This window comes from Gorilla gorilla, chromosome 23 (genome assembly GCF_029281585.2).
Source record: "Gorilla gorilla gorilla isolate KB3781 chromosome 23, NHGRI_mGorGor1-v2.1_pri, whole genome shotgun sequence".
NCBI classification, from domain to species: domain Eukaryota; kingdom Metazoa; phylum Chordata; class Mammalia; order Primates; family Hominidae; genus Gorilla; species Gorilla gorilla.
Window position 1 is genome coordinate 21,158,323 of NC_086018.1, and position 27,519 is coordinate 21,185,841.

The 27,519-nt window shown below is 54.1% G+C and overlaps 1 protein-coding gene and 1 pseudogene across 4 annotated transcripts; one reads left to right on the forward strand and one right to left on the reverse strand.

Moving 5' to 3' along the window:
• LOC101141165 (uncharacterized) overlaps window positions 1-26,277 on the reverse strand; it is a 43,604-nt pseudogene extending 17,327 nt beyond the window's left edge.
• RGL4 (ral guanine nucleotide dissociation stimulator like 4) lies at window positions 18,890-27,415 on the forward strand. Of its 4 annotated transcripts, XM_063704617.1 has the most exons (12): window positions 20,282-20,477; window positions 20,579-20,792; window positions 20,933-21,261; window positions 22,026-22,241; window positions 22,613-22,716; window positions 23,216-23,285; window positions 24,864-24,938; window positions 25,421-25,495; window positions 26,084-26,107; window positions 26,460-26,581; window positions 26,802-26,892; window positions 27,091-27,393. In XM_063704617.1, the coding sequence occupies exons 1-12, from the start codon at window positions 20,301-20,303 to the stop codon at window positions 27,358-27,360; spliced, it is 1,767 nt and encodes a 588-aa protein (XP_063560687.1). In that variant the 5' UTR covers window positions 20,282-20,300; the 3' UTR covers window positions 27,361-27,393. The 4 variants fall into 4 exon arrangements, with proteins under 4 accessions (XP_018873821.3, XP_063560687.1, XP_018873825.1 ...); XM_019018280.4 differs by lacking the exon at window positions 26,802-26,892 and having other exon boundaries at window positions 27,091-27,415; XM_019018276.4 differs by lacking the exons at window positions 20,282-20,477; window positions 26,460-26,581; window positions 26,802-26,892; window positions 27,091-27,393 and adding exons at window positions 18,890-19,218; window positions 26,207-26,424 and having other exon boundaries at window positions 20,599-20,792.
• Window positions 27,416-27,519: the final 104 nt, after the last annotated feature.

Below are 27,519 nucleotides of genomic sequence, written 5' to 3' on the forward strand. Positions count from 1 at the left end.
GCTCCTGGGCCTGCTATGCCTACAGTGCCGGAGAGCCCCTGCAGCCTCCACCTGAGGTCTATTCCGTGCCCATAACACCTACCCCACAATCATGCTTCCAGGCTGCCCCAGCTGACAGAAGGGGACATGAAGGCTGACCCAATATTGCTGCCTGCCTGGGTCACATAGGCCTGTCCTGTCATCCACTGCTCTCAAATGGGCTCTGGACAGAACCCACCAGACACACAACTGTGAGATCCTCAATAGCCCTAGGGTGGAGGTGCTATGACCAAGCCCTTACCCTGGCTATTCCTCCCCCTGAAGATCAGGGTGACTGGGAAGATGACAGGGCAGGAACCAAGGCCCCATGACCTGTCCCTGAAGGCTAGACAGCCAACAGGAACATCAGGGGATTTGGCCCTGCTAAGTGGCTGCATTCCATGGCAGTCAGCCAGGAGGGGTCTAAAGTGGAGAGCCACAGGGCTCTGTCCCCTGCCCCGGCCTGCTCAGCAGTTTCCTCTCTGCCTGAGAGCATATAAGACAGGCAGGATTCACAGCAGCTGGTGGGCAGGAAGAAAGTCTGAGTGCGCAAAGGATGGCTCAGACCCCCGCTGACCCCAAAAGGAAAACCCTGGGCTGGGGAAAGTAGGGAGACAGAGCTGCCTTTGATGGGGCATAGCTGAAGCCTGGCAGCAGCTGAGGATTCCAGAGAGGGGAGACAGGAGGGGAGGCACTTTATCAAAGGCCATGTCAACAGAGGTAGGGCCTACAGAACGAAGGAGGCTTCTCCTCACATGCTGAGTGTGTCACATTTTGTCCCAGTCAGCCCTCTACCCCCTGAATGCAGAGAGGGCACCTAGGGGGAAGTGGGTCTGGGGAAGCCATGTCACCCAAGGAAAGACTGCAGGGGCTGGCCTAGAAGTCTTCTGCAGACCCCACAGCTCTTGTCCTGGGCACATAAGGTAGTGAGTTCCCTGTCCCCAGAAATGCGCAAGCCTCACTCACCCAGAGACACAGACTCTGGTGTCAGTACCACCCACTTCCAACACACGTGCAAGCACGCACACACACACAACTGAGCCTAATCTAGGCTGAGCAGAGCAGCTTCCCAGGATGCAGCAGAGAGAGGAGTATGAGGAAGAGATAGACATGGCAGCCAGTCTGAAGTTTCCTGGTTAATCCTTCAACCCAGCTTGATGGCTTTGTCACCACAACCCCAGAGCCACAAGGGTGAAACCAGAGCACAGCCCCAACCCCATTCACAGGCAGGAAACTGAAGCTTCGACAAAAGGGATTTACCGAGGTCAGCTGGCCCCAGGAAGTCTGCAGACCTGCAGGTAAGCCCAGGACCCACCCATCCCTTACCCTGCCAGCCCCCAGAATGGAGTCACTATCCCTGGGTATGAGAACGCACAGATCTCTGTGGCTTCTCCAGGCCTGTCTACATCCCTGGACTGGATGCTTACTACCCAGACCTGGAGTTGGAATCCATCTTCCACGCTGTCTACCCGTGCGGTGCAGTGTTGAGAATTAGAAAAAACACCCCTTCAGTAAAATTTAATAACCACTACCTGCTGGAAACCTGTTGAAAGAACTATATATATATCCCCATATATATAGCTGAGAGGTGGCAGGCACCCCCTGGAGTTGGGCAATGACCCCTTGCACAACCGGCCCTGCCCCACCCCAATCCACAGCCACAAACAGAACCCAGGAGTGAGGCAAGCATGGCCCAAGGACACAGGGTCCCCCAACCCCATCACAGCTCTGGCTCTACTCCAGAGCTGACCCCCCACCCCCACTCAGGGCTGCCAGATCCTCCTGGGTCTGTTTCTTCATGCTGCACTCTTCCCTCCTTTTTTTTTTTTTGAGACAGAGTCTCACTCTGTTGCCCAGGCTGGAGTGTAGTGACGCGATCTCAGCTCACTGCAACCTCTACCTCCCGGGTTCAGGTGATTCTCCCACCTCAGCTTCCCGAGTAGCTCAGATTACAGGCACGCACCACCACGCCCAGCTAATTTTTGTATTTTTAGTAGAGAGGAGGTTTCACCATGTTGGCCAGGATGGTCTCGATTTCTTGACCTCGTGATCCGCCCGCCTTGGCCTCTCAAAGTGCTGGGATTACACGCATGACCACTGCATCTGGCCCACTCCTCCCTCTCAATTCCAAGAAGCCAAGGCTCTCTCAAGGGCTTCTTCGAATAAGTCAGGTGACTCTGCCCCAGCCCTCCCTTACCCACCGGCATACTTCTCTCAAACCCACTTAGCCAAGAAACAGAGGCCCCCGCTAGCCCAGACGCAGTTGGATAAAGAACCCAGGGCTCTCCCCACCTGTGGGATCCCTCTGCAGGATGTGCCCACATGAGTTGCCCCCTTCACCCCGAAGTGCAACTCACTCCCACCGCACAGGTGCATAAACCGAGGCTCGGAGAGGAAGAGGAACTCCTCTAGAGCACAGCAAGCATACGGCAGAGCTGAGAATGGAACTCAGGCCTCTAGACACTCCTGGGAGTCCCCTGGCCTGAGCTTCCCCACCTATGATGTCCAGCATCTCAGAGAGGGTGAGTGGCTCCTCTGGGTCACACAGCGCTGGGCCACAGCCAGCTGCCCTCACTCACTGGCTCACCGGACTCTGGATCTGGTTGTCCAGCAGCACACTAAAACCAAGCTAAGATTCCCCGCTGTGACCCAGCTCCTCTCTTCCCCGCCTCCGCAGGCAGCATGGGGGCGGGCAGTGCAGTGCGGGGGAGGCATTAAAGGCACAAGAACTGCTGCAGGTGGGACAACGGCTGGCTGCTGGTCCCATCCCTGGGGCTGTGTGATCTGGGACCGCTGCAGGTCTGAGTCCGGTGGGGTCTCAAACCCTGAATGAGAGACCTGAGCTCTGACAGCCTTGGTGGGGCTGAATGAGGCCAGGTTTCAGTGGAAGGCAGATTAGACCAAAGGTTCCCTGGGAGATGGGGCCACAGAGCTGGGCTGCAGCCAGATGCCCATGCCAGGAGGGGCTGGAGATGTAAGCATCTGAGGCCCTACAAGGTCTGAGGAGCCTAGTTCACCTCTACAACCCCAGGGCAGGGGATGCCTCTCCTAACAGGCCCTCTCCCCAGCTTGCAGGGCTACAGGTGGGGCTCTAGGAGATGTCACTCCAAGGACCCTGGTCACCTGGACTGAAGGGAGTCACATGATCCAGGAGGGTCCTTCCTCAACCCCCAATTTCAGGGGTCTGACAAGACAGGCTGACAGAGGACCCCAGACAGTGGGAGCAGGGGGATGAGGCCCATCTGTCCATCCATCACACCCTCACCTGCTCTGCCCCATTCAATGAGATGGGGTGGGTGCCCCCACATGGCTGACAGGCCCAAGCCTCTCAGCCCTCAGATCGAGGTCCACACGTGGTCTGCAGCCTGCCAGAATTGTCACTCTTAGCAAGGTGCACGCTTACGTTCCTTCTTTCATTCCATCATTCATTCTCTCATCAAATCCTGGCCCCTCCAGATTCTTCTCTCAAGGAGCCCTGACCTGGCTGGGCATGAGATAGTATGGTCACCCCAGGGGGGAAGAGCCCTATGGAAGGGGCAGACACCAGAATAGGGGCCTTGGGAATCCAGCCGGAGGTGGGATTGGATTTGGGGAGGACCTGACAGGCAGAAGGAACCACCTGAGCCTGAAGGCCAGGAAATGGAGCCTTTTCCAGGAAGTGAGGGCTGCAGGGGACCTCTTGACCACCCTAGGCCCGTCCTGAGCCTCGAGGTGTCAAAGCTGGAAAAGGAGGTGGCCGAGCTAAGACCTTCAAGGCCAGGCCAGTCTGGACTTTGAGAGCCCTGGGAGGCTGTTCAATGTGTCACCGGGCCCAGTAACCCATTAACCCTGGCTCACTCATTAAGACCCTGGTGGGTGTCCATTAGCTCCTTGGCCGGTTTCAGGAGCCGGGCAGAGGGTAGGGGTCATGGGAAGAAGGGAGTGCTGATTGGGGTGCTAGGTGGAGGCTGGCTGAGTTGGCTCTCTGTGTCCTTGTTCCTTGAGGAGCGTTCCAGGGCCAAGCTGGCCTCCAGCCAGGGGCAGCTGCCAACACAGCCCGGCGGGGGTGCCGCCCCACCATCCTACTGACTTTCATCTCCTTATCACTCCTGTGTACTGGCACCAGCAGCCCACAGTGCCTCGGGGGCCTCAGCCTGACAGGAGGCTCAAGGGGCCAGTCCAGTGCCTGGCTCAGCACCCAGCCACACTGCCCCTCTGAGAAATGGGCCCAATGTGGCCTCCAAAGCCCTGTCTGTTTCAACGGGCTGGGATCTGCCCCACCTCTGTATCTGGGAAAACAAGGCCCTGGTGGGGCAAGAAGGGAGCTCCTGGCATAGGAACCTGCAGCCTGAGAGGGGACGGACCTGCCCAAAGCCACTCGGCAAGACAGTGACCCATGACACCAGGAAGGCTGTGCAAACCACTTCCTGCAACTGGTGTCTCATTGCAGCCCCACCCCACTGTCAGGTCCAGGAAGCTGACCACAGGAATCACCCGGAAATCCTCGTGCCCTGAGTGGGCCATGGTGAGGGCCATGGCGGGGTGGGGTTGGGGGGTGCATGGGGGCATGACATCCTGAACTGCCATCATGAGGCTCACAATGAGCGAGCAATGCGGATCGGTCCAGATGCAAGCTGTGCCTGGCCCATACTCCAGAACCGCTGGAACAACATCTCAGGGACCCCTGGGAGCCAGAAACCCAATATTATCCAGGACATTTTGTGTCTCCTGGTGTCCTGCACCAAGGAGACACTTGGTAAACTGGCTAAATAGAACTGACTTCAAATCCAAGCATCATAGCATTGGAGTCAATATTAGGATCACAGAATCTCAAGTGTTTGCCCTCTGATCTTCCAGCATCCCAGAAAGGTTGGCTTACATACCTTCCCCAATGGGGAGCTCACTACCTCCAAAGATAGTGGGACTGTGTTTGGTTGGCGAGTTCTTCCCAACATTAAGCGCCAGTTTGCCTCTTTGTAACACCTGCTGCAGGTGGGCCTGGCCTCAGATCCTGCCCACTGTCAAAGGCCACAGAGCAGAGAAACAGGGGCCACCCCACATCCTGTACCTGGCCACAAATTCTCTGAGCCACAAAGACCACACTGAAGGAATGGGAGGAAGACTTCAGCTCAATGGAAGGGCTGGTGCCACTCAGCTGTGATGGAGGGACGTCAGCACAGGCCAACTGTGGGCATGGGCAGAGCTCCTGTGCCCCCAGAGCCTGGCCAACACCCCCAGTGCCATTTGCAGCATTTGTTATTCCAGCACCCACCTGTGATGTCAGGACACAGACTGAAGCATGGCCAAGTGCGTGGGCCCTTCAGAATTGTCAGCTTGTGAATGCCTGGGAGCACCCAGCAGCAGGGCTGGCCTGGCACTTGATGGAACAAGTCCAACTCCCAAACTCAGAGGCAGGATGGCAGAGGCATGGGCCCTAGAGTCCCTGGGTTCAAACTCAACCCCAGCCACTGATAGTGTGGGTATCACAGCAGCCTTTCCCTTCCTGGCCTCAGTCTCCTACCTAGAGAGCAGGGATAACTAGAACAGTTACTGGGTGGATTCCCTGAGATGACAATGCACAGACTGTAGGGAGCACCTCCTACTTTCAAGGCCTCACAGGGTCTCGCCAGGCTCTGACACCAGGCCTGTAGGAGCTTCTCACCTTTCCTGATAAGCAGCTCAGAGCAGGGGCCCAAAGGGTACCCCTCCTGGCCGCCCTGTCCTCCCTGCCCAAGGCACCCTCCACAGGTAGTATTTATCACATCACCTGGTAATTATCTGCAGTGTCTGAAAGCTCCAAGGAGGGGTTGGGGGTGCAGGAAGACTGTCCATGCCTCAGCCCCGACACTATCCCACGTCCTGGTCTCCAGGAAAGCCAACCCGAACCCGCTCCTGTCTCAAGGCCTCCCTGGTGACACGCCCAAGCACACCTGTTCACACACAGCCCCCTGTGACTTCACTGATGCCAAAACTGCGCAGCACTTTCCACGCATGCCATGCTCTCATCTGGACTTTTGGGGACCTCCCCCTGCCTCATAGCAGCACCTTCCCGACCTCCCTTGCTTCTTGGATGCTGGGCTCAGGAATGCTCTCACTGACGAGTCTGCGCCCTGCTGGCTTATGTTTCAGACACACCAGATGGACGTGCCCAAGCCTGAGCTAAGCAGCTGCCTCCCCAGACCTCCTACCACCAGGGCAGCCACAGTCTAGCCCTGGGCAGCTGCCCCTGCATCCTCACTGGTCCTGTCCAGCTGCTCCCACCTCTATACCCTACTCCCAGCCTCACCTGATCCCCAGTCCCCACGGGCCACCCCTCTCACCTGGAGACTCCCAATCACAGGTCCCAGCCCCTCTGCTGTTTCCCTACTGCAGCCCTGGCAATCGGCATGCACATCTGAGCACATCCCTCCCCAACTGGAAAAAAAACACTCCAGAGGTCCCCCTTGTCCTACCTTGCTGGCACCCGTCCTTTCCTCCTTTTTTTTTTTTTTCTGGAGTGGGGCAGCTGGATATGAACTGTCCTTTCCTCTTGCTCCTTCCCGGTCTTTGGGACTTTGCACTGACTCCATTATCATGGAGACACTCTTCAGACACCAATCACAATGTCACCTCCTCCTGAAGCCCTCCGGCACTGCATCTCACTCTGCAGGCCGGCTGCGACTGCTGCCTCCTCCACAGTATCCACAGTGCACAACAATCTTCACTGAATGGATGGATGCCAGCTGTCAGGTGGCTAGCTGTTTTTACTAAAATGCATCTTCTAGGACTTTACACTGAATCTAACTAGCCACCTGACAGCTGGCATCTCTAATCTTGTAATCCCAGCACTAAGGGAGGACCAGGTGGGTGGATCACTTGAGACCAGGAGTTTAAGACCAGCCTGGGCAACAAAGTAAGACCCTGTCTTTAATTTTTTAATTATATATATTTTTTTACAAGGCCAAAGAGGACAAGGTTTGGGGAGCTTCATGTGGAGGCCGACAGGAAGGTGAATAAGAACTCATCCACGGCCAGGCGCAGTGGCTCATGCCTATAATCCCAGCACTTCCGGAGGGCGAGGTGGGTGAATGGCTTGAACCCAGGAGTTCACCACCAGCCTGGGCAATATAGAGAGACCCCATCTCTACAAAAATAAAAAAAAAATTAGCTGGGTATGGTGGCATATGCCTGTGGTCCCAGCTACTTGGGAGGCTGAGGGGGACGATCACTTGAGCACGGGAGGCAGAGGCTGCAGTGAGCTGAGATAGTGCCACTGTACTCCAACCTGGGCAACAACAAAAAAACCCAACTCATCCATGTGTCCAACTCCATTAGGACAGAAACTTCTGTACTTGGGAGTCTTCCAGTCTTTGCCTTATATTATCTCTTCATCTGACTGTTTATTTGTAGCCTTTATTTATTTTATCTTTTTTTTTTGTGATCCGCCCGCCTCGGCTTCCCAAAGTGCTGGGATTACAGGCGTGAGCCACCATATACCACGTTCTCACTTCAAGTGCGAGCTAAGCACTGGGTACACATGGACATCAAGATGGAACAACAGACACTGGGGACAACCGCAGGGGGCTGAGAGGGAGAGGGGCAAGCGCTGAAAACCTACATATTGGGTCCTATCTGGGTGCTGGGGATCATTCATACCTCAAACCTTAGCACTGCACAATATACCCACATAACAAACCTGCACATGTACCCCTTGAATCTAAAGTGAAAGTTTTTTTAAAATCTCATGGGATTCTTTGGAGGAATTAAAAGAGGTTGAGTCCATCCATGCCCCATTCAAAATCCAGGAGTGGCTTACAAATGCTCTGGTTTTAGAGCTTCAATATGAGTTTTGTGATACAACACAAACAGGCAGAAGGGAACTGTATTCAATATATTTGAAACGAACCATCGCATATAAAATAAAACGATACCATTTGTGGCCAGGCATGGTGGCTCACGTCTGTAATCTCAGCAGCACTTTGGGAGGCTGAGGAGTCCAGCGGATCATTTGAGGTCGGAAGTTTACATTCCCACCAACAGTGTTTGAGGGCTCCCCTTTCCCCACGTCCTCACCAGCGTTCATTATTGCCTGTCTTTTTGACAAAGGCCTATTTAAACTGGGGTGAGATCTCATTGTGGTTTTGATTTGTGTTTCTCTGATGATTAGTGACACTGACACACCACTGTGCCCTCGGTTGGCCTTAGCTCACTTATACATCTAACATTCACACGACTAAAATAGTTCCCATGAAGCCAATAGTGCCACTGGTATCATGTAGAAGGATACAAGACACGAAACACCGTGTGCCAGCAGATGTATCCTGCCTGTGTCTTTAGCAGGAATCCTCACGGCTGTCCACACTTCAGGCCAGGAGCTATTCTCTGGATCCTGCTCCCCAAGTGACACCTCACGTGCAAAGCAACAAGGTCACACGGGTGGGCACAGGGCTACCAAGCTTAGAAGCCTGTGTCCCAAAAAGAAACTGAGATTTCTTTTAACAGTCCCATGGTCAAAGTTTTCAAGGGTCCCAGCAACGGACATGCCTAGTTACAAACACCACTGTGCTCAGGGAAACCCAAAGTATGGTTTACCTCTTGATTTCTTCTCCAAAGCCAGCCACGAAAAAGTTGACCACAGACTTCAAAACATTTCTAACAACAGCAAAGTCCAATTGATGGCAGACTTCAAAAATTGCAAATACTCTTCTCTAACTCGAGATGCCCCCACTGTTTTACAATTCATCATAGCTCTCCCAATTCAGATAATGATGACCAACTCTGGGCCATTTTTATTTGTAGTCTGGTAACCCAACACAGATGACATTCCACCTTTTCCAGGTTTCCAAGGGAACTGACTCAGAAAGTTAACCCAAGTTCATATTCATTTCTAGAGAAAGATAAAAAAAGTTTTCTAACTTTATTCATGCATACGCAATACAAGGATCCGTGGAATTTCTGAGAGACCTTCAACGTCACTGCGAAATTTTCAAGAGCTGTGACAAACCTTAATGTCAAAGAAAGACTGCTTTCATAGCAGCAGAACTGCCATCACATCTGTCAGCTGGATCTGCCACGGGCTTTTTTTTTATGTCATATCAACTGCTTCCCCATGTCTCTGAGTTGTTGAAAGTATCACAGCGGCAAACACATTTTTCTTTCTCACTTTTTTTTTTTGCTGTTGAGATGGAGTCTCAATCTATCCCCCAGGCTGAAGAGCAGTGGCGCAATCTTGGCCCACTGCAACCTCCGCCTCCTGAGTTCAAGCGATTCTCCTGCATCAGCCTCCAGAGTAGCTGGGACTACAGGCATATGCCAGCACGCCTGGCTAATTTTTGTATTTTTAGTAGAGACAGGGTTTCACCATGTTGGCCAGGCTGGTCTCAAACTCCTGACCTCAGGTGATCCACCCGCCCTGGCCTCCCAAAGTGCTGTGATCACAGGCGTGAGCCACCATGCCCAGCAGGCAAACACATTTCTAGTTCATGCATACATATGCCAGGTGGGATGAACCTGCCCCGGGGCCCCTGACGGTGCTCATGGGTAGAGCAGGGTGATCCCCAGGTCCCACGATGGCATGGGACCTGATGCTGACATCAGGTGGTCTGGCCTGTTGTTAGGCCCCCTGCTGGTGCAAGCACATGCCAGAAGTGGAAGGCAGGGCAGGTCTATACCCAGGTCCCTAGGTGAAGTACTTGGGTACTTGTGGGGTGGGGGTTCTCTGGGAGGGGTCAGCCTGTCCTTAGGCCCTGTGGGAGCCTGCATGGACACAGGTTGTGGTTGGTGGGCTGGGGTGATCCCCAGGCCCCTGAATGTCATCCTTGGGGACCAGGGGCAGGTGGGCTGGGTCTGTTGGCAGTCCTCCCTATGGTATGTGTCTGTGCCCATGGCAAGAGGTGGGCAGAGCAATTTCCAGGCTCCCAGGTGGCTTGCTTGGGTGGCAGTGGTGGTGACTGGTTGTGAGTGGGTTGAGTCTGCATTCAACAGTCAACTCAGAAATCCCAGACGCCATTTTCCATGCCAACTGGCCTGTCCACCACTCAGAAAGGCCCTGGACACTGTGCCATGTGGCTGGCCCCGCATTGGGCCAGGCTTCCATGGGAGGCAGGAGGTCTGGGCCCTGCCCTGGGGAGGGAGAAGAATGGGACACAGGCAGTGGTCATTGAGCGGAAGAGACAGAATGAGCACAGGATGCTGTGAGGCGGTAAGTATAAGGAATCATGGAGCTGAAGGTGTTCATCTGACATATACCAGAAACTAACATAAAGTAGGAAAATACACAAAACCAACTAATCCAACAAAACTTGGGCAAAGAACTGATAGACATTTCTGAAAAGAAGGCAGGAAATGAACAGGTAAAAAAAAAAAAGCTTGCCCACATCACTAATCATCACAAAAATTTAAATCAAATCACACTAAGACAGTGTCCCCATCCACATAAAATGAATGTTGCCAAAAGCAAAAACAGAATTTTTAAAAGGCAATCACAAGTGTAAATTTACAGAGAGGGAAACTCTTAGACACTACTGGTGGGAATGTAAATGGGTGTACACACTATGAGCAATAGTTGGCAGTTCCTCCACAAACTAAAAATACAATTACTATGTCATCTAGCAATCTCACCACCGGGAAATACAAAGTACATGGATGTATTATGCTCCCTGATTACAAATGACATAGAAGAGCTATAGTGGTCCAAACAATACGGTATTGACATTAACACAAAAATACAGAACAAGACACAACGAGGGAACCAAATACCAAACCCAAATTCATATATGATGGACACATTTTTAACAAATATACCCAGGGGATGGGAGACCCCGGGCTGCCTTCGGTCGGGGCTGCAGAAGTGTCCTGGGGGGACCTGCAGCCACCTCTCACCTGGGCTCTGGATGGTTTCTACTCCATGAGGATTTCCAGAGTTTCCCCTCAGCCACCCTCAGAGTCAGGGGGGCTTCCACGGGGCTGCAACCAACTGTCCCAGTCTTTCCTGTCTCTATGACACACCGTGTGACCTGCGTACACTGCGAGATGTAGGTGCGTGCATTGAAACCGTACAGTTAAGATGACCTACAACCGATGCTACCCTAAGTCTTCCAGAGATTTTTCAGATATCCCCAGAGTAAAACAAACTAGTGATATCCCATGGTTTTGCAAATCAGAACCAACAACTGCACAGAAACAGCTCCTTATGTGCCATCAGACACTCTCCAGACCTGCCCCTCACTCACAAATGTAACAAAGCAGCATGAACCCAGGCAGTCTTCACTCCTCAGGGCCACATAACAACCTCTATCGGTCAGGAAGCCTTTGATCTGGGCCAGGCTGCCGACCCACAGGGGTTAATTGTGCCTCTCATGCTGAGTGTTGTTTCCCCTCACTGGACTAACCCCCACCCTTCCACCAAGAAGGGCCCCCAGGGAAACTGCTGTTTGACATCCAGGAGCCCATGTGGAATGTTCCAGCAACCTGGATGGCCTTGGCCACCTCTAATACCAGCCTTTCCCGCTGTGGGGCTCCCTTCCTGGCTCTTGCTCATGCAAGTCAATCTAAAGTGGCTGAGATGTCCTGCTCCCTTACCCTCCTGGGTCACCCTGATAGCATAGGCAGGTGTCTGCATTCAAGAATGAGTTACCCACAGGCCAACTTCCCTGGTGTGGGGGACAATGCCTGGGGCCTCCAGACAGCCAGCCCCAGGTAAACAATCCAGCTCCGACACAGCTCAAAGACTGTGTGGCGTACCTGGAGAGACTCTCTGGTCCTGTGCCCTCTTCTGGCTCACTGGATTCTTAGGATTATTGAGAGACTGGGCTTAAAGCTCTCAGCCTAGGGCCCACAATGCCACAGGGAATCAAATCAGCATGACCAGGGATCGAAGACCTCTCCTTGGCTGGGAATGGGGAATCAGGGTTGCAGAGACAAGGGACACAGAGAGATGCCTGTGCCATCAGAGAAGGGACTGGGGATCTGGACCACTCTGGGCTCCTCAACCTGAGCGTGAGGCCTTGCTGCGGCCATGAGCTCACCTGCCCCTTGGGAGTCCACTGTGACTGCAGTCCAGCGGGGTCAGTGTCCACACTGATGCCGGAAAGAAGTCCTGGGAGATGCGGAGGGCATCCTGTAGCGGCAGGCAGTCTGGGTGGTCCACGGGTGTGAGCTTCAGCAGGTCCTGGGAAGGGATGAGGTGGTGAATTGGGGGCCGTGTTTTTGGGGTTCGATGAGAAGCTCCTGGGGGAATGCTCAGTCCTCACCAAAAGAATTCAAAGGGCAGGTACTCAGGGACCCACACTCATGCCTGCAAAATCTGAACTGAAAATTAGAATCGGAGCAGCAGGGTTGATTCTAAAAGGGGCTGGGCTCGCTTTTCTCCCTGCTGCAGTCATTACTCTTTCCCCCTGGCAGAGGCAGCCGGGTGGAGGCTCATCTCTTCAAGCAGCTGGGAGAGACACCCCACTACCCACCCTGCAGCTGCTCCAAGGATACTGGAGACAAAAAGACAGGGGTTGGGGAAGCAAGACGTTCCTGCCTCCACCAAGACAGCAATTGGCCAAATGCCCTGACCCTGCTGGCATGGTTACCGCAGGCCAGGCAGGCATATTCAGGGCTCAGGATCCCTCTGCCTGACTTTTCAAATGGGCTGTTCTCAGTGACTCTGGCCCCCTCCCACCCTGGGCTCACTCTTGAGAAACTCCTAAGCCTTCTCTGGCCCTTCAGGGGCCTTAACGCTTATGTGTAGGACCAGGATGCTCTGAGTGACCTACTTGGTCAATGGGCTGCTACAGCAGAGCTGTTGGGGAAGGCAGAGAGAAAAAGGACAATGACATACAAAGAACCACTCAACACCTCAGAAACCAGCTTTGTCCCCCACCCACCCGCCTTGCTCCCCACATGAACACCTGCTTGCAGGAAGCCAAAGTGGGTCCACAGCAGCCCACCTCTGTTCTCACTCCCAGGGCAGACAAAGCAGCAAGAACAGGTGACACACAGCCCCGGTGACCCTGTCCCCTCCCTACCCATGCCTACTCTCCCATCAGACGTGGCTTTGAGGGCTGCCCCCCAGTCCTGTCCAGGCCTTATCTGGCTCAGAGCAGATGATCCCCTGCACCTCCCACCCTGAATCACACAGCTACACCCAGCACATGCTACAGAAGCCCAGCACACTCTGGATCACATCCAGAAACTCCACAATAGGGGAGGAGACATGCTGTTTCCCAGGAAGGGCAGCTCCCCAGGCTTGGTCATTTTCAGACTCCTCCAGTCAAAGGCCGGGCACAGGCAGCTGGGATCGCCATGCTTCACTCTGACCCACACGACTGGCCTTGCCTCCTCTACGGGAAGAGACCCCTCCGCACAACCTCAAACCGAGACATAACAGGACAGGACAGGCTGGATGCTAGAGAGGCCAGCCAGATCTCCACACAAAGGCTCTGCTCTTAAGCAGGAGGTAACCTGAGGGTCAAAGGTTTCCTGAAGCAACTCAGGTGAGACCTCACATACAAGAGCCCCGAAGAGGCTGCAAAAGCACCAGCTCAGCCAGCCAAGAACCCAGGTGCCACACGCTTCTCAGACCACTGAGGATCGCTGGGATTCAGCAGGAAAAGGTGGACATGACAGCTGATGGACCAATACTTCCCAACACCCTTCCAGCAAGCAGCTGTGCCCCACCCCTCCCCACATGAGTCACTCAACTTCGGTCCTGCACATGGATGCCTTTGACCACGGGGTCATGGCTTTGGTCTCCTGCCATAGTGGCAGTGAGAGGCAGGATGGTGGTCTGGGAAGGAGGATCCTAGACTGGGTGTCCCACAAGACCAGGCTGTGACAGATCCCAGAACCAATACCCATGTGCCAGCCAGTCCCCAAACCCAACAGCTCCCCAAAGCCCAGGATATAAATAGCCTGTGCACTGCTAAGCAGACACTTCAGGGAATGATCTGCTGGCTGTGAAGAAGATGCGGCCTCAGTAGGGTTCCACGAGCCTTCTGCAAGCAAAATCTTTTTTGCTTGGATGCCCATTAGAAACACTAAGGGAGCTCTTCAAAGAAACAGGCCAGACATGGTAGCTCACATCTGTCAACTCAGCATTGTGGGAGGCTGAGGCAGGAGGACAGCTTGAGGCTAGGACTTTTAAGACCAGCCTGGGTGGAACAGTGAGACCCCACCTCTACAAAAAACACAAAAATTAGCATGGCATGGTGGTGCATGCCCATAGTCCCAGCTACTTGAGAGGCAGAGAAGGGAGGATTCCTTGAGCCTGGGAGATCAAGGGTGCAGTGCCCATGATCGTGCCACTGCGCTATAGCCTGGGCAACACTGCAAAGTCCCGCTTTCAAGAAAGAAACAAACAAAACAAAACAAAACCAAAGATGCCTGTCTCCTGCCCCATCAAATAAATCCAAATCTCTGCAGGGTGACACAGGGTATTAACATTCTTAAATTTCGCCTTTGCTGAAGTAAACATATAGTAATGGCTGAAAACCACTGCGTTATGTAAATACACTTCCTATGACTTATTTGTAGTCCTTTCGTATCTAGCAATTTCTACAGACCCTCTCTGTGGGCTTCGGAAGCCAGAATGGGCAGGGCCAGGTGTGAGGTGTCCTAGGACACTGAGGGTAGAGCACAGCTCCCAGCTCAGGGGGACCCATTTCTGAGGCTAAGGCACCCACCTGGGGCTCAGCCTATCTTCAGAGGGAAAATCACACCTCAGAACACCAGACACCCAAAAGAAAGCTCCAGTTTGGCAGATACCTGCCAATAGACCCTGGAGTGGCTGCCCCAGGGAAAACTGCCATTGCACTGTCAGCTCCCTCCAGCCCTCTCTCAGGTCCCAGCAGGAGCAGATTTCTGACTAAGCTCAGAGGTCTCAACAAACGGCAGGTTGAACATCAGAGGAGTTATTAATAGGCCTATAGTTACCTCAAGACTCCACCTTACCAGGGCCAAAAATGAGTCCTGGAAGGGCAGCCAGAAAGAAAGTAGGGCAGAGAGGAAACACAGGGAGAGGGGCCCTGGGACCATGTCAGATATGGAGGGAACCAGGGGAACGAGAGCAGCCCTGATGATTGTACTCCCCACAGCCCCTGCATGCCTGTGAACCCTGAGAATTCAGGGTGAGGAGCTCTCTTGCCCTTCACCTGTTCCTGGGCTCTGGCAGGCTGGCCTGCTTCCTGCCCCAGCCTCACCCACTCTCTGCACTCCTCGCCACTGATGTGGGCAAGCTGATCTCTCTGGTTTGCTGGGCTCTCACCCTCTGCCCAATGGCACCGAGTTAACTTCTTCGCATGCTTTATTTTCTGTGATTAAAAAGGGAAACAATTCTCACTAATGCCATTTCTCAGAGGAGAAAACAGGCACAGGGATGTTCTATGACTTCCTCACGATCGCCAAGCTACAAGGGGGAGCTGGGCTTTGAATGGAGGTCTACCCATGCTCCTAAAGTTGAGGCGTCCTCCAAGGAAAGGACAGCACCTGTAAAAGCTCAATGAATGGGGCGGCAGTGTCACCACTAAGCCCGACCACGCTGCTACTCTGATATCCAACTTCCAGCCTCCAGAACAGGGAGAAATACAATTCTGTTTTTGATGAGCTCCCCAGGCCGTTACGGCTCTTTCTTTGCTGTAACAGCCTGAACTAGCCCAGAAGTGCTATTCCATCATCTGTGTCATATTCCATCATTCAGAAGGGAGTCACTAACCCCTCAGTGCTGTCTCTGTGGACGCTGCCCACCCTAGGCTGAGATGAGGCACAGGGTCTGGGTCTAAATAAAATGGGAAGGCACTGGAAGGTGCAATGTCAGAGAATCTCTGAATTTCATTTAATCTCAACCTCTACTGGTGCAGCATGAAAGACGAGGCCCAGAGCAAAAGTGTCTTTTCCCGAGATCACACTGTGGACCCCAGGCCCACTGGAGTTGCATTCCATGTTACCTCTCACCCCTTCTTGTATTTGTTCCATTTCTAAGTGTGTGCAATATCCACAGGGAACACCACACCATGAGTTTTTAAATATTTATCTCAAACATACCTCATGAGTTCCCTAGGAAAGAGATGCTAGCATAACCCCCATTGTGCATGCTGGGGAGACCCCAAAACACCAAAGGAGTTCTCTAGGGTCTCACAACTGCTAAGATAAAGGCTGTTTGACCCAGCACTGTCTCCTCAAACCTGGGACCCTGGTTATATCCAGGTCTTCCCAAGGTGCTGAAGGGGCACACTTTTTCATAATGGTGAATACGTAAGGAGTTGACGGGGGAGGGTGAGCGGTCAGAAGCCCAGAGGGGCCTTTGAGTAGGACTTATGGAAAGGAGGAGCTTACAGGATGGAACCTACAAGATGTGACCTCACTTCCTTGCCGACAGAACCCCAACAGAACTTACAATTCTGGTAACTAGGCACCCACATTCTAGAGACAGCCCCATTTCCAGCTCACTTCGTAGGCGACGCTCGAGAGAACAGCATGTTCTCCTGCTGTGTCCCGACATGCTGCCGACCTCCTCGTCGCAGAAGAGGCCAAAATGAGAGTCTTTCCTGAGAATATAGCCATTGGTTCAACCCTCGCCCTCGACGCCTCTGGCCCTTTGCCAGAAGGCACCCACAGGTAACACAGGGCCCAGGGCAGGCCCGTCCAGGCTAGGCCTCAGCTGTGCCCATCAGGGCAGCCCCAAGCCCCTCCCCATTTGTTTGGGGGAAACAAGAGATGAGGGGCCCTCCCTGGATAGGAGCAGGTAGGTTGTCAGGTGTTTGGAGCCCGGTAGGTATGTCAGGTTCACAGCCCAGGCCATGCCTGGCAGGATGGGAAGGTGAGTGTCAAGGACACAGTTTGTCTGCTCAGATCTGAATCCCAAGTCCTCAAGCTGTCATCTGCCAGAGACTTCAGGCTTCTCTGGCTGGAGGTCTATGCAGACGCTCCTATGTGCCAAATCCTGTTGGGGAAGGGGGTGCCAGGGAGGAGTTCTAATAGGGGTGTCCCACTGTGGGGTCAGCCAGACAGGCCACTGACACCTCTTGGCCCGGCTCTCGGGCACTCTCTTTGCAGAGCTCCACACAACAGACCAAACAAGAGCTGTTGGATGGATTCAATTTCTCCATATTCTTCAAAGAAGGGCACGTGCACCACACCACCAACCACGTCCAGTGCTGGTCTGCAGTGAGACTGGGCACAGAAGGGTCTCCACAGACAGGACTTGTGAAAACCAAGGTGGGCCCAGGACTCAGACACGAATATGGGGACTCCCTAAGCTCCATCCTAGGGCATTCCCACTTGAGTGACCCACTGTCCTCTCCCAAAGGAATCTGGCTGCCATTAGTCCCCAGTGGCAACTTGGTTACAGGCAAAGTCCCTTTCACCTATCAGAGGAAGCCCAGAGAAAATCCTTCTGTTTTCACTTTAGGCTATGCCAGGAGTATCTCGGCATGTTGCTTTAAGAATTGAGTACAATGGTAACATCGTAGCAAAATCCTCACACTGTTATCATTTTAACTCCCCACCCTAAGTGGAGCTCCAGCAACAGGCAGCTCCACTGCCCTGCCAGACCTCCTCCAGGACTTAAAATCCAACACTTCTGCACAAACAAGGGGTGGGGGTGGGGGTGGGGGGTGCATTGATTACAACAAAAGAAGGTGAAGCTACTCTATGCATTTGTCTTTAAAGCATCATTGCACAGAACTCATCCCTGCAGTCCCATCAGGCAGGAGCTGGAACCTCACATGTCATTGTAACATTCCTTAAGGGAGGCCATTTTCCACAGCGGGTCAGCCTCTCAGTGCTGGTGGAGCCTGTCATGATAAAATTCCCTTTCGAGGCAGCCTTTCTACAAGGAGCATAATCCTATGCGTGTCCTAATAGGCTGGAGCAGTTTGCCAGGGCTGCCATAACATGGCACCCTGACTGAAGGGCTTAACCACAGAAATCTGGTTCCTCACAATTCTGGAGACTGGAAGTCCAACGTCAAACTGTCAGCCTGGGGTGGTTTCTCTGGGCCTCTCTCCTTGCCTTGGAGATGGCGGACTTCTATCTCGGTCAGCACAGGGTCTTCTCTTGAACTTCTCTGTGCGCTGACCCCCTCTCCTTGTAAGAACCCCAGGCATATTAAATTAGGGCCACCCTAATGAACTCATTTCACCTGAATTACCTCTTGGAGTACTCTGTGTCCAGACACAGTCACATTCTGAGTCTCTGGGGTTGAGAATAGAAACAGTTACATTTGGGGAAGGGGACACAATTCAACCCATAAAATAAACAAATCCCCTGCAGCAGACAGACACCCAGGAAAGGGATATCTGGGTGAAAGGATATGCAGATATCAACTTTCAACAGCTCTAGCTAGTTGACTTTCCAAAAGCGCTCCAGCTGGTCACACGGTCACCAGCAGCCTCTGAAGGTAGCTGCTTCTCTGAACGCAGCCTCCCCTGAATACTAGCATGCTTTTAACTTTTTGCCAACCTGCTGTCTGTGTGGCAGAGAAAATCCTTGTTTCATTTCCACTTTCAAACATACATTTGCATAACCTTTCACGGGTTCAATACCTGCCTGCGTTTTCCCCGAGTCGCCTCGCAGATCCTGGGCCTTGGGACGCGCTTCCACCCACCCCGGAGTCTTCCGGCATTTTCCCCTTGGCCAGGGCTGGGATGGCCGTAGCTGTTTCTCCAGACTCACGTTCATGTTAAAGGAACAAAAACAATCATATACCTTTAAGTCAAAGAGTTCTTCTAGAGCGTATTGTCCTGTGTGCTGTTGCTGAAATGAGGAGGGGATGAGGCCTCCCCAGGCCTTGAGGACTTGCAGGGATGATGCTCTTCTTGCAGGTTGCTGACACAGAGGGTGCTGTTGCCCCACAGGTGACAAACACCGGGACGATGCCTTGAAGGCAGGAATCGTTTTATCATTCTCCATCCTCACATGCAATGTCACTTTGAAAGCCTAGAACGCTTTTCACCATGGGCACCCAGGTTCTCCATATGCACAAGTCCCTGAAGGGTTGGTGCTTCTTGGTGTGAGTTCCAGATCCCGATCCTCTGGTGGTCCATGGTGTTACCACTGACTCCCATGTCCCTCCTTGTCCCCCTAGTATGAAAATGAGATCTGCAGGATGCTAACTTTCCAGCCCGGCACTGGGGAGAAGCTGTTGGAGTCCCTGGTTCCAGCCTTTCTAACTAAACCCATCTCCTCCTATGCCACCTGCCTGGGCCCCTCCTGGGACTTTATCACCGTGCCACACTTTTTGGAACTACTGGTTAGAAGGTGAGTGTCCATCCCCCTCCAAGACACGGAGGTGCCTCTGTCCCCTACTGGCTCTGTCTTGAAGATGCACCTCTCGGAGCCTCGGTTGGCTCCTCTGGAACAGGGAGTAGTGAGAAGACGAACCTCACAGGGTTCTTGTAGGGACTCAATGATCTAAGACACAGCAAACAAAGGGGTCCCTAGAGCCTAAAACTCTGGAAAATCTGCTGGGGGTGCTGTGATTCATGTTTGTTACTTTTCTCTTCCCCCTCACTTGAAGCAGCTCTCAGCATTCTGCCTCAATGGCCTATATCACTCACTGTTTGGAAAAACACACAGAAACCAAGTCTGCGATGGCACTGGTAAAGGATGTCTGAGATTCCTTCTGGCTGGTCTTTCTCCTTGACACAGACAGAAGAGGGGTCCCTTGGTGCTGAAAAAGGAGCACAGGCCCACTCAGACATCTGGAGAGGCTCACTGGGGTTCTCCAAAGGTTGGGGTTCACTCATTCAACACATACATTCAAAACACCTCATTTGTGCATCGCTCTTCTTGGGGCTTGGCATAATTTCATAAACAAAGCAGATGACAATCCCCCGGCCTTGATTCTACTCAGTCAGGCACTCACAGTAGACAGAATAAACAAGTCATATCTATAGAATGTTACAGGTGAGACCCTCATGGCCTCCTCTACGTATGGTGGCATCCTCCCAGATTCTGACTAGAATGACGCAGCCCAGCAACAAATATAAACTGGGTGGATTTAGGGTTCTGAAGGGCCATTTTCACCCACAAAACATGGGGGAAAATATGTGGACTCTGGCTGGGGAGAGACTAAAAGAGCCCTGGGGCTCATACTTCTTATAATTCCCACGAGAAGGCTGACATCTGGGGACTTCCCCCACAAGAGGCAAATAGTGAGTTCTGTAAATGGAGACTTAGGTCCCCTGCAAAGCAGAGGGGAGGCTGGGGTCACAGCTGGCCACTGAGTAGACCCATCCCCCTCAGCACCGTGGCTTCCCAGCTCTCCCTGTCCTCCTCCCCCCGACATCTGCCCCTTCCCTCCTAACCCCAGGACCGGGGGACCCAGATCTGGAGCTCTGATGAGGAAGCTGCTCACAAATCTGCCTGCAGCTGCAGTCTTGAGTGCACAGGTGTACAGTGCTGTGCTCCAGGGCCTTTGGGAAGAGAATGTCTGTGGGACGCCAGGGCGCACAAGGGTCTGTACAGCCCTGCTGCATGGCCAGGTCTGCCCCTTCCAGGAGATGGCTTACAGTAGGGTGGGGCTGTCCTCCACACTGGCAGCAACAGGCCAGGGACCCAGAACCACGCAGGGGTGCCCTGGAGGGTTGTGTGGGAGAAGGCCAGGCCTCTGACTCAGCTGTCTACTCCATCGACCAGCACCATCACCTCCATTTTGTTCAACTGGCCCCCCGAAAACACTTCGGTTTACTATCAGCCCCCGCAACGGTCATCTTTCCGGATAAAGCTGGCCTTCAGGAACTTCGCCTGGCCTGGACTGGGCTTGGAGGACCATCAGGAAATTGTCCTAGGCCAGTTGGTGCTTCCGGAACCCAACGAGGCCAAGCCAGATGGTGAGGGGGCTTGCAGTCTGCAAGACTTTCCGGGGGTGGTGTTTTGGGGCTACAATTCCCTTAAATTCCACCCGGTCATTTCTGTGCTTGGAAAACCCAGTGAAAAATGACTGGTGTGGTGACCTTTTCTCCTTTTCCAGATCCTGCTCCACGTCCTGGGCAACACGCATTAACAATGCCGGCCCTGGAGCCAGCACCACCACTGCTGGCGGACCTGGGGCCTGCTCTGGAGCCAGAGTCACCTGCAGCCCTGGGTGTGCCAGGGCATCTACATTCAGCACCAGGGCCAGCACCAGCACCGGCACCAGGGGAAGGGCCCCCTCCAGGGACAGTGCTGGAGCCACAGTCAGCCCCAGAGTCCTCCTGTCCCTGTCGCGGGTCTGTAAAGAACCGACCCAGTGAGGAGCTGCCTGACATGACGACCTTCCCTCCCAGGCTGCTGGCAGAGCAGCTGACCCTCATGGATGCGGTGAGCAGCTGAGCTTTGCAGGCTGTGTCTCTGGCACCAGCTGTCTCAGACCAGCCTCTCCCTGAGGAGCAGCCAATGCCCTGGGTCCAATTTCAGCCCCATTTCTTACCAACCGTGGGATCTGGATGAGTTTCCTCACCCACAAGCCTTCCCTGTCTGCATGTGGACAGCAGAGATGGGACATCACCAGCGCCAGCTGCACAGAGTGACTGTGCAGACTGAGTGACAGGGGATGGACAGAAAGCAGGGCAGGGCAGGTGCTCACTGTGGGGCAGGCAGGGCCATGGGTCATTCACCCAGCTGCTCAGGAGCCTCACTACCCTCAGCACTTATTAGGTACCTGATGCATACTGGATTCTATGGCAGACACCCAAACAGAGCCCATAGTTGCAGCTGCCACAAGGAAAGTGCACCGGTACGGAGAGTAGTAGAGGGCTGATTGAGATAGGAGGAAGACGAGGCCTCAGGATGGGCAGGACTGAGCCACCTTCTAGTTCTTGGAGTGTGGATGGCCTGGGAGAAAATGTCACTCTCTCTTCCCACCCTTGTTGGGTTCTGGGCCATGATGCATTCAGTTCCCTCGGGGGCAGAAAACCAAACCCAGGGACTCCCACAAGTCTGGAGCCCATTTTAAAGCTTTCTGAGCTCCAGCTTGGTTCCTGCCAGAGACTGTGGATGACTGTGAGCTCAGTCCCTGCCTGGGACTGTGGGTGACTCTGAGCTGCAGCGTGCTGTGTCCGTGACACTCTCCTCCTCCCCCAAAGGAGCTGTTCAAGAAGGTGGTGCTCTACGAATGCTTGGGCTGCATCTGGGGCCAACGACATCCGAAGGGGAATGAGCACATGGCACCCACAGTTCGTGCCACCATCGCACACTTCAACAGGCTCACCAACTGCATCACCACCACCTGCCTCGGGGACCACAGCATGAGGGCCCGGGACAGGGCCAGGGTGGTGGAGCACTGGATCAAGGTGGCCAGGGTAAGCTACGGTTGGGCCTGGGGATTCCCTCTTTAAAAATGGGGAACTTCCTCTTCTCCTCCATCGGCTTTCAGGATCGGCATCTGTATCTCTGGCCTGGACCCTGCACATCCCCTAGGCTCTTCTTGCCAGAGCTTCACTCACCTTGACTCCCACAGCCCAGTGGTGGCTGCTCACTTCCGACCTGGGGTCTTCCTTGGGTTGAACTAAAATCCTCCTAGATGAGTGACATCCACTCGGCCCCAGGTCTGCCCTCCTGAGGCTCCCCAGGCCTCTGCTTCATCCAGGAGGGGAGATCTCAGCAGAGGGGGCTGAGGCTGAAGGGGGCCGGGCTCTACTCTGAACCGCACAGCTCATTCTTCCCTCTCCAGGAGTGCCTAAGCCTCAACAACTTCTCCTCGGTGCACGTCATCGTCTCTGCTCTGTGCAGCAACCCAATAGGTCAGCTACACAAGACGTGGGCCGGAGTGTCCAGGTGAGGAGGGCTCTCTCCATGGCAGCATCAGGGTTGACCTAGGGACTCACAGGTCTCCCCCCATGTGCCCTCAATGACTCTGAAAGGTTCCTGGAGTCCAGGGACACTGGAGGCAGGGATGGGCCGGTGGCTGTGGTCACTAAGCTGCCCTGGACTCCTAGGCAAGGATTTCCAACTCAGGACTAAGGTTTTTTAACCATCAGGAACAGACTGGAGCCAACTGGAGGCTTTCAGGTGTTTGTACCCAGCAGTGGAACTCTGTGTCCAACTGAAAGCTAACTGTAAACACACAGTGGCTCATGTGAAGTGGAGATGGGGCCCAGGGGAGGAGCATGAGAGGTCCCACCCTGGTCCTCTGGAGCCCCTGTGATCAGAGGACTCCACTGAAAACTCTCACCCAGTAAGCTGGGATTCACTGGGTTTTCAAACAAAAGGGACTGGAACTCACAAATCTCCCCCGATTCCCAAATTTACCCTTCTTTCTTTCCTCTGCCCATAGCAAAAGCATGAAAGAGCTAAAAGAACTCTGCAAAAAAGACACTGCAGTGAAGAGGGACCTACTGATCAAGGTACAGTGGAGTCTGGGAGATGCAGGACAAGTGTTTAAGGGTCAGAGAAAAGAGTGAGTTTGGAAGGGCATTGGACCAGGTGTGGAGTGGTTATTTTGTTTGGTTTTGACTTACCTACTAAAAGTGGACTTGAAAAATTCCCTCCATGCCTACCTTGGCCCAACAGGAAGAGTGGTGTGTCGGTCCATGGGCACGTGGGGGCATGGGGGCAGTAGGCCCTGGAAATGGGATGTGGCAATGGCTGCTGGGCTGCTGGGCTGCTGAGCAGGGGTGATGAGCTGCAGCATTAGCAGGGCTCTGGCTCCCATGCTGGTCCATGCTGCTGGCATGGAGCTTCCTCCAGGCTGGAGGGTGATCATGGTAGGTGGGACTTCCTTCCTTCCTCAAACCGGCCAGCAATTCCTCAGGAAGCCAGGCCTCTCTGCTGCTGCTGCTGCTGCTGTCTGCAGCACACCTCCATGGGCAGGGGGCCTTGGCCTGCACTGGGGGAGAGGGGGAACAACAACAGAGGAAGCTCATGTGGCAGGGAGTCCAGTAACCGCCCAGCTTTGGGTACCAATGGGCATACTGGGGACAGACGTAGCTGTTTGCTGGGACTCCCCACTCTGCCCTTTGCAGACACCCAAAAACGGTCATGTCACAGGATTCTCACCGGTTAGCAGCGACGCATGCTCATGACAAGTATCTGGGGAATTCATACATTGCTAGGTGATCCTCCCTGACCAGATCTCAGAATCGTCCATGCAAATGAGAAAGCAACATGTCACCCCACCCAGGACTCTGGAAAACCCTGCCATCGCAGTCAGAGATGGTGCATCAGGAGGCTACTTCCTCAGTGGAGGAAGAGAGAGTTCTGTGCACGGAACTCCCCTGGGGGATCATTGGCGAGGCGAAGCCTTTGGCATGGCTCAAACCCAGTTTGCGTGGCAGAGATTCCAGTGGGGCTGGGATAGGCAGGTGCCACTTAACCAGGTCTCCTAAAATGCCCTGTCCCTTTCCCATCACGACTGTATGTGGCTGGAGACCTAGACACTCAAAGACTCCAGAGAACACGACCCTGATGGGTGGTGGTGCTGGGATGTGGGCTGAAGGCAGCCGAGACGGAGCCTCTAGGAGCAGAAGGAGGCGTCCTCTCTTTTGGGACCCTGGGGAGCCACTGCCCGCTCTGGGCCTCTGTTTCCTCATCTGGAAAATGAAGGGATGCTGAGCCTGTAGTGCAGGCCTCACAGGGTAGAAATGAAGTTCAAGAAAAGAAAGAAATTTGAGGGTGCTCGTGCCTGGTTCTTCCTCAGAGGGATGATGGTGAGAACAATGGCAACAGCTACAGGAAACTGAGCCCTCAGAGGCCCTGTGAGGTAGCTGTGGTTTGCATCACTCTTTACAGAAGAGGAAACAGTCTCAGGGAGGCCCGGCTGCAAGACTGGGTGACACACACAGGGAGTGTGGATCTGGGCCAATGGTATGAGCACAGTGCCAGGTGGCTCCCGCCACTCCCTGGGGATCCAAGTGCGGGGTGGCTGGGGTGTAACTGGGGGAGAGGAGGAGAGCCTCACTGTCTTTGTCACTGACACCTGGCAGGCAGGGAGCTTTAAGGTGGCCACCCAGGAGAGGAACCCCCAGAGAGCCCAGATGAGGCTGCAGAGGCAGAAGAAGGTGAGTGAGCCTGTGGCATGGACGGGCCGCAGGGGATCAGAGGACATGGCTCCCTTCCCCGCCAGCTGGAGGCCTCCATATCAAGACAGCGGGGGCTTCCTCCCCAGCCCTGTCCTCCTGTGGCCACTGGGCCTGGAAAACCTCCATTTGAGAGACCAGAGGAAGGGTCTGGGAAAGCTGGACTCAGACTAGATGTGGGGAAGGGTAAAGCTGGGACCACAGGCCTTTGTGACTTGTTAAAATCCCACCATAGAGGTTAACAAGGAGTGCTTGCTAGACTTGGAGGTTAGCTGGGATAGAGGAGGCAGAGAATTGGGAAAGGCAGCTGAGGGTCTTTGGCTGCTCCAACCGGGAGACCTGAGGAGCGGGCTCTGGGAGACAGGGGCTGATGGGATTTCATGGGACAGGACCTTGGGCAGGCACCTGAGGGCCAACACTCATCACCACTACCCCTCCCACCTCCCCACCCCTCCTTGGCACAGGGTGTGGTCCCCTTCCTGGGGGATTTTCTGACTGAGTTACAGAGGCTGGATTCGGCCATCCCGGATGACCTGGATGTGAGTGAGCCTGGGGCAGGGTGCTTGGGAACCAAGATCCTGAAGCTTGGGAGGAGAGGGTCCTGGACCGAGCCTTTAGATCTCAGCCCTTGGCAAACCTCCTCTCCTGAGAGCCTCACAGCTGCTCCTGTGGGTGGGGGTGTCAGGCCCATCTCATCACCTCTGAGTGATGGAGGCTCCATGGCAGCCACCAGGCCCTATTCCTGAGTGGTGAAGCTGCAGAGCTGCCTGACTGCAAAGCTGCTGAGGTGTGGGCTGAACTGGGCTCAGCTTCTCCCTAGGGTAGTCCCGTAATAGGAGGGTGAAATTGAGCCTCTCCAAGGGCAGGCAGTTCCAAGGTCACTGAGTGCTTTCTATGAGAGACCTCAGTTTCCCTGTCTGTCATCACAGAGGGTTGGGGCAGAAGGTCCCTGGGCCTCAGCTCCCATTCCCCCTGCTCTAGAGCCCGGAGCCTGAGGCAGGTCCAAGTCCTGTCGTGTGCACATCCCCTGACCCTGGTGGCCCTGGCAGTAGTGCAGCATGGTAAGGGGTGGGGTGGGGCTGGTTGTGGGCCAGGGGCCTTTCTGATGGACTCTGTCTGCCTTCCAGGGCAACACCAACAAGAGGAGCAAGGTGAGCAGCTGGGGCACTCACGTTGGATGAGGGTGGGAATGTGGACGTCACAGTCCACCCTGGGCAGGACACTCCCTGGCTCCATCCTCTACATCTTAGGCTTACTGGGAGTGTTTGACACACACAGGAGGAGGGGACCTATCCCAGTGGAGAAAATGGGAAAAGCACTGGAATCAAAGACCAATTCCTGCAGGAGGGGCTGTTTATATCCAACTCTGAGAACAGGCTGGAGGCGCTGCATGGGACCCCTTCAGAAAACTGCCCCAGGGACCAGCCCCTTCTCCCTGCCTGCCAAAGACCCCCGCAGCAACTTCCACCCAGGCCCTGTCAGCATCCTGTCCTCTGTCTCTAGGAGGTCCGAGTTCTGCAGGAAATGCAGCTGCTCCAAGTGGCTGCCATGAATTACAGGCTTCGGCCTCTTGAGAAATTTGTCACCTATTTCACAAGAATGGAGCAGCTCAGTGACAAAGAGAGGTGAGGGCCTAGCCCATGGGCTGAGGGTGGGAGAAGGCTCTCCATTTTTTTTTTTAACATGGTCTGGCTCTGTCGCCCAGGCTGCACTGCAGTGTCACCATCTCTGTTCACTGCAACGTCTGCCTTCTGGGCTCAAGCCCTTCCTCAGCCTCCCAAGCAGCTGGGACTACCGCTGTACACCACCATGTCCGGTTGTTCTGCTGTTGTTGTTCTGGTACAGATGGGGTTTCACGATGATGTCCAGGATGGTCTCAAACTCCTGGCCTCAAGCAATCCACCCACCTCAGCCTCCCAAAGTACTGACGTTACAGGTGTGAGCCACCCCACCTGGCCTAGAGGAGGCTCTCCCGTGGCCAGCTGCAGAGAGCCTATGGCCATGACTCCATGGCCAGCATCAAGCCCTGTTGCATGGGGACCACTGGGGACCCAGGATTCCAGCTGGGCAGGCACTGACAGGGGACCTGATGTGTGGCTCATGGTGGCCTCACAGCTGCTTCTCTGTCCTGCAGCTACAAGCTGTCCTGCCAGCTGGAGCCCGAAAACCCGTAGGCTGGCAACATCCTGCAGTGGCTGGGAACCCACCGGGATGCTGGCCAGAACACCGGCTCTGCACCATCCCTCACCCAGACCGTAGACACCAGGGAACCACATCCAGGAGGCTGGCAGCTCAGCTGCATCTTGCTCTGGATCCTCATCACCAACTGCTCCTGCTGGCCAGGATGAGGCCATGGGACTTTTGCGAGTCAGGCAGGAAACCATTTTATGTTTATTTTCTTTAGTGTATAAGTAAGGGTTTTTTCTTAACTTTCGTTAAAATAAAATTTTAAAAAACTATTCAAAATGTTCTGTAGTTGTTGGAATGAGAAAAGTAACTCCAGTGCGGTAACCATATACCAGTCTTTAGGATTCATAGCCTAGCATGTCAAATTGAGGCTATG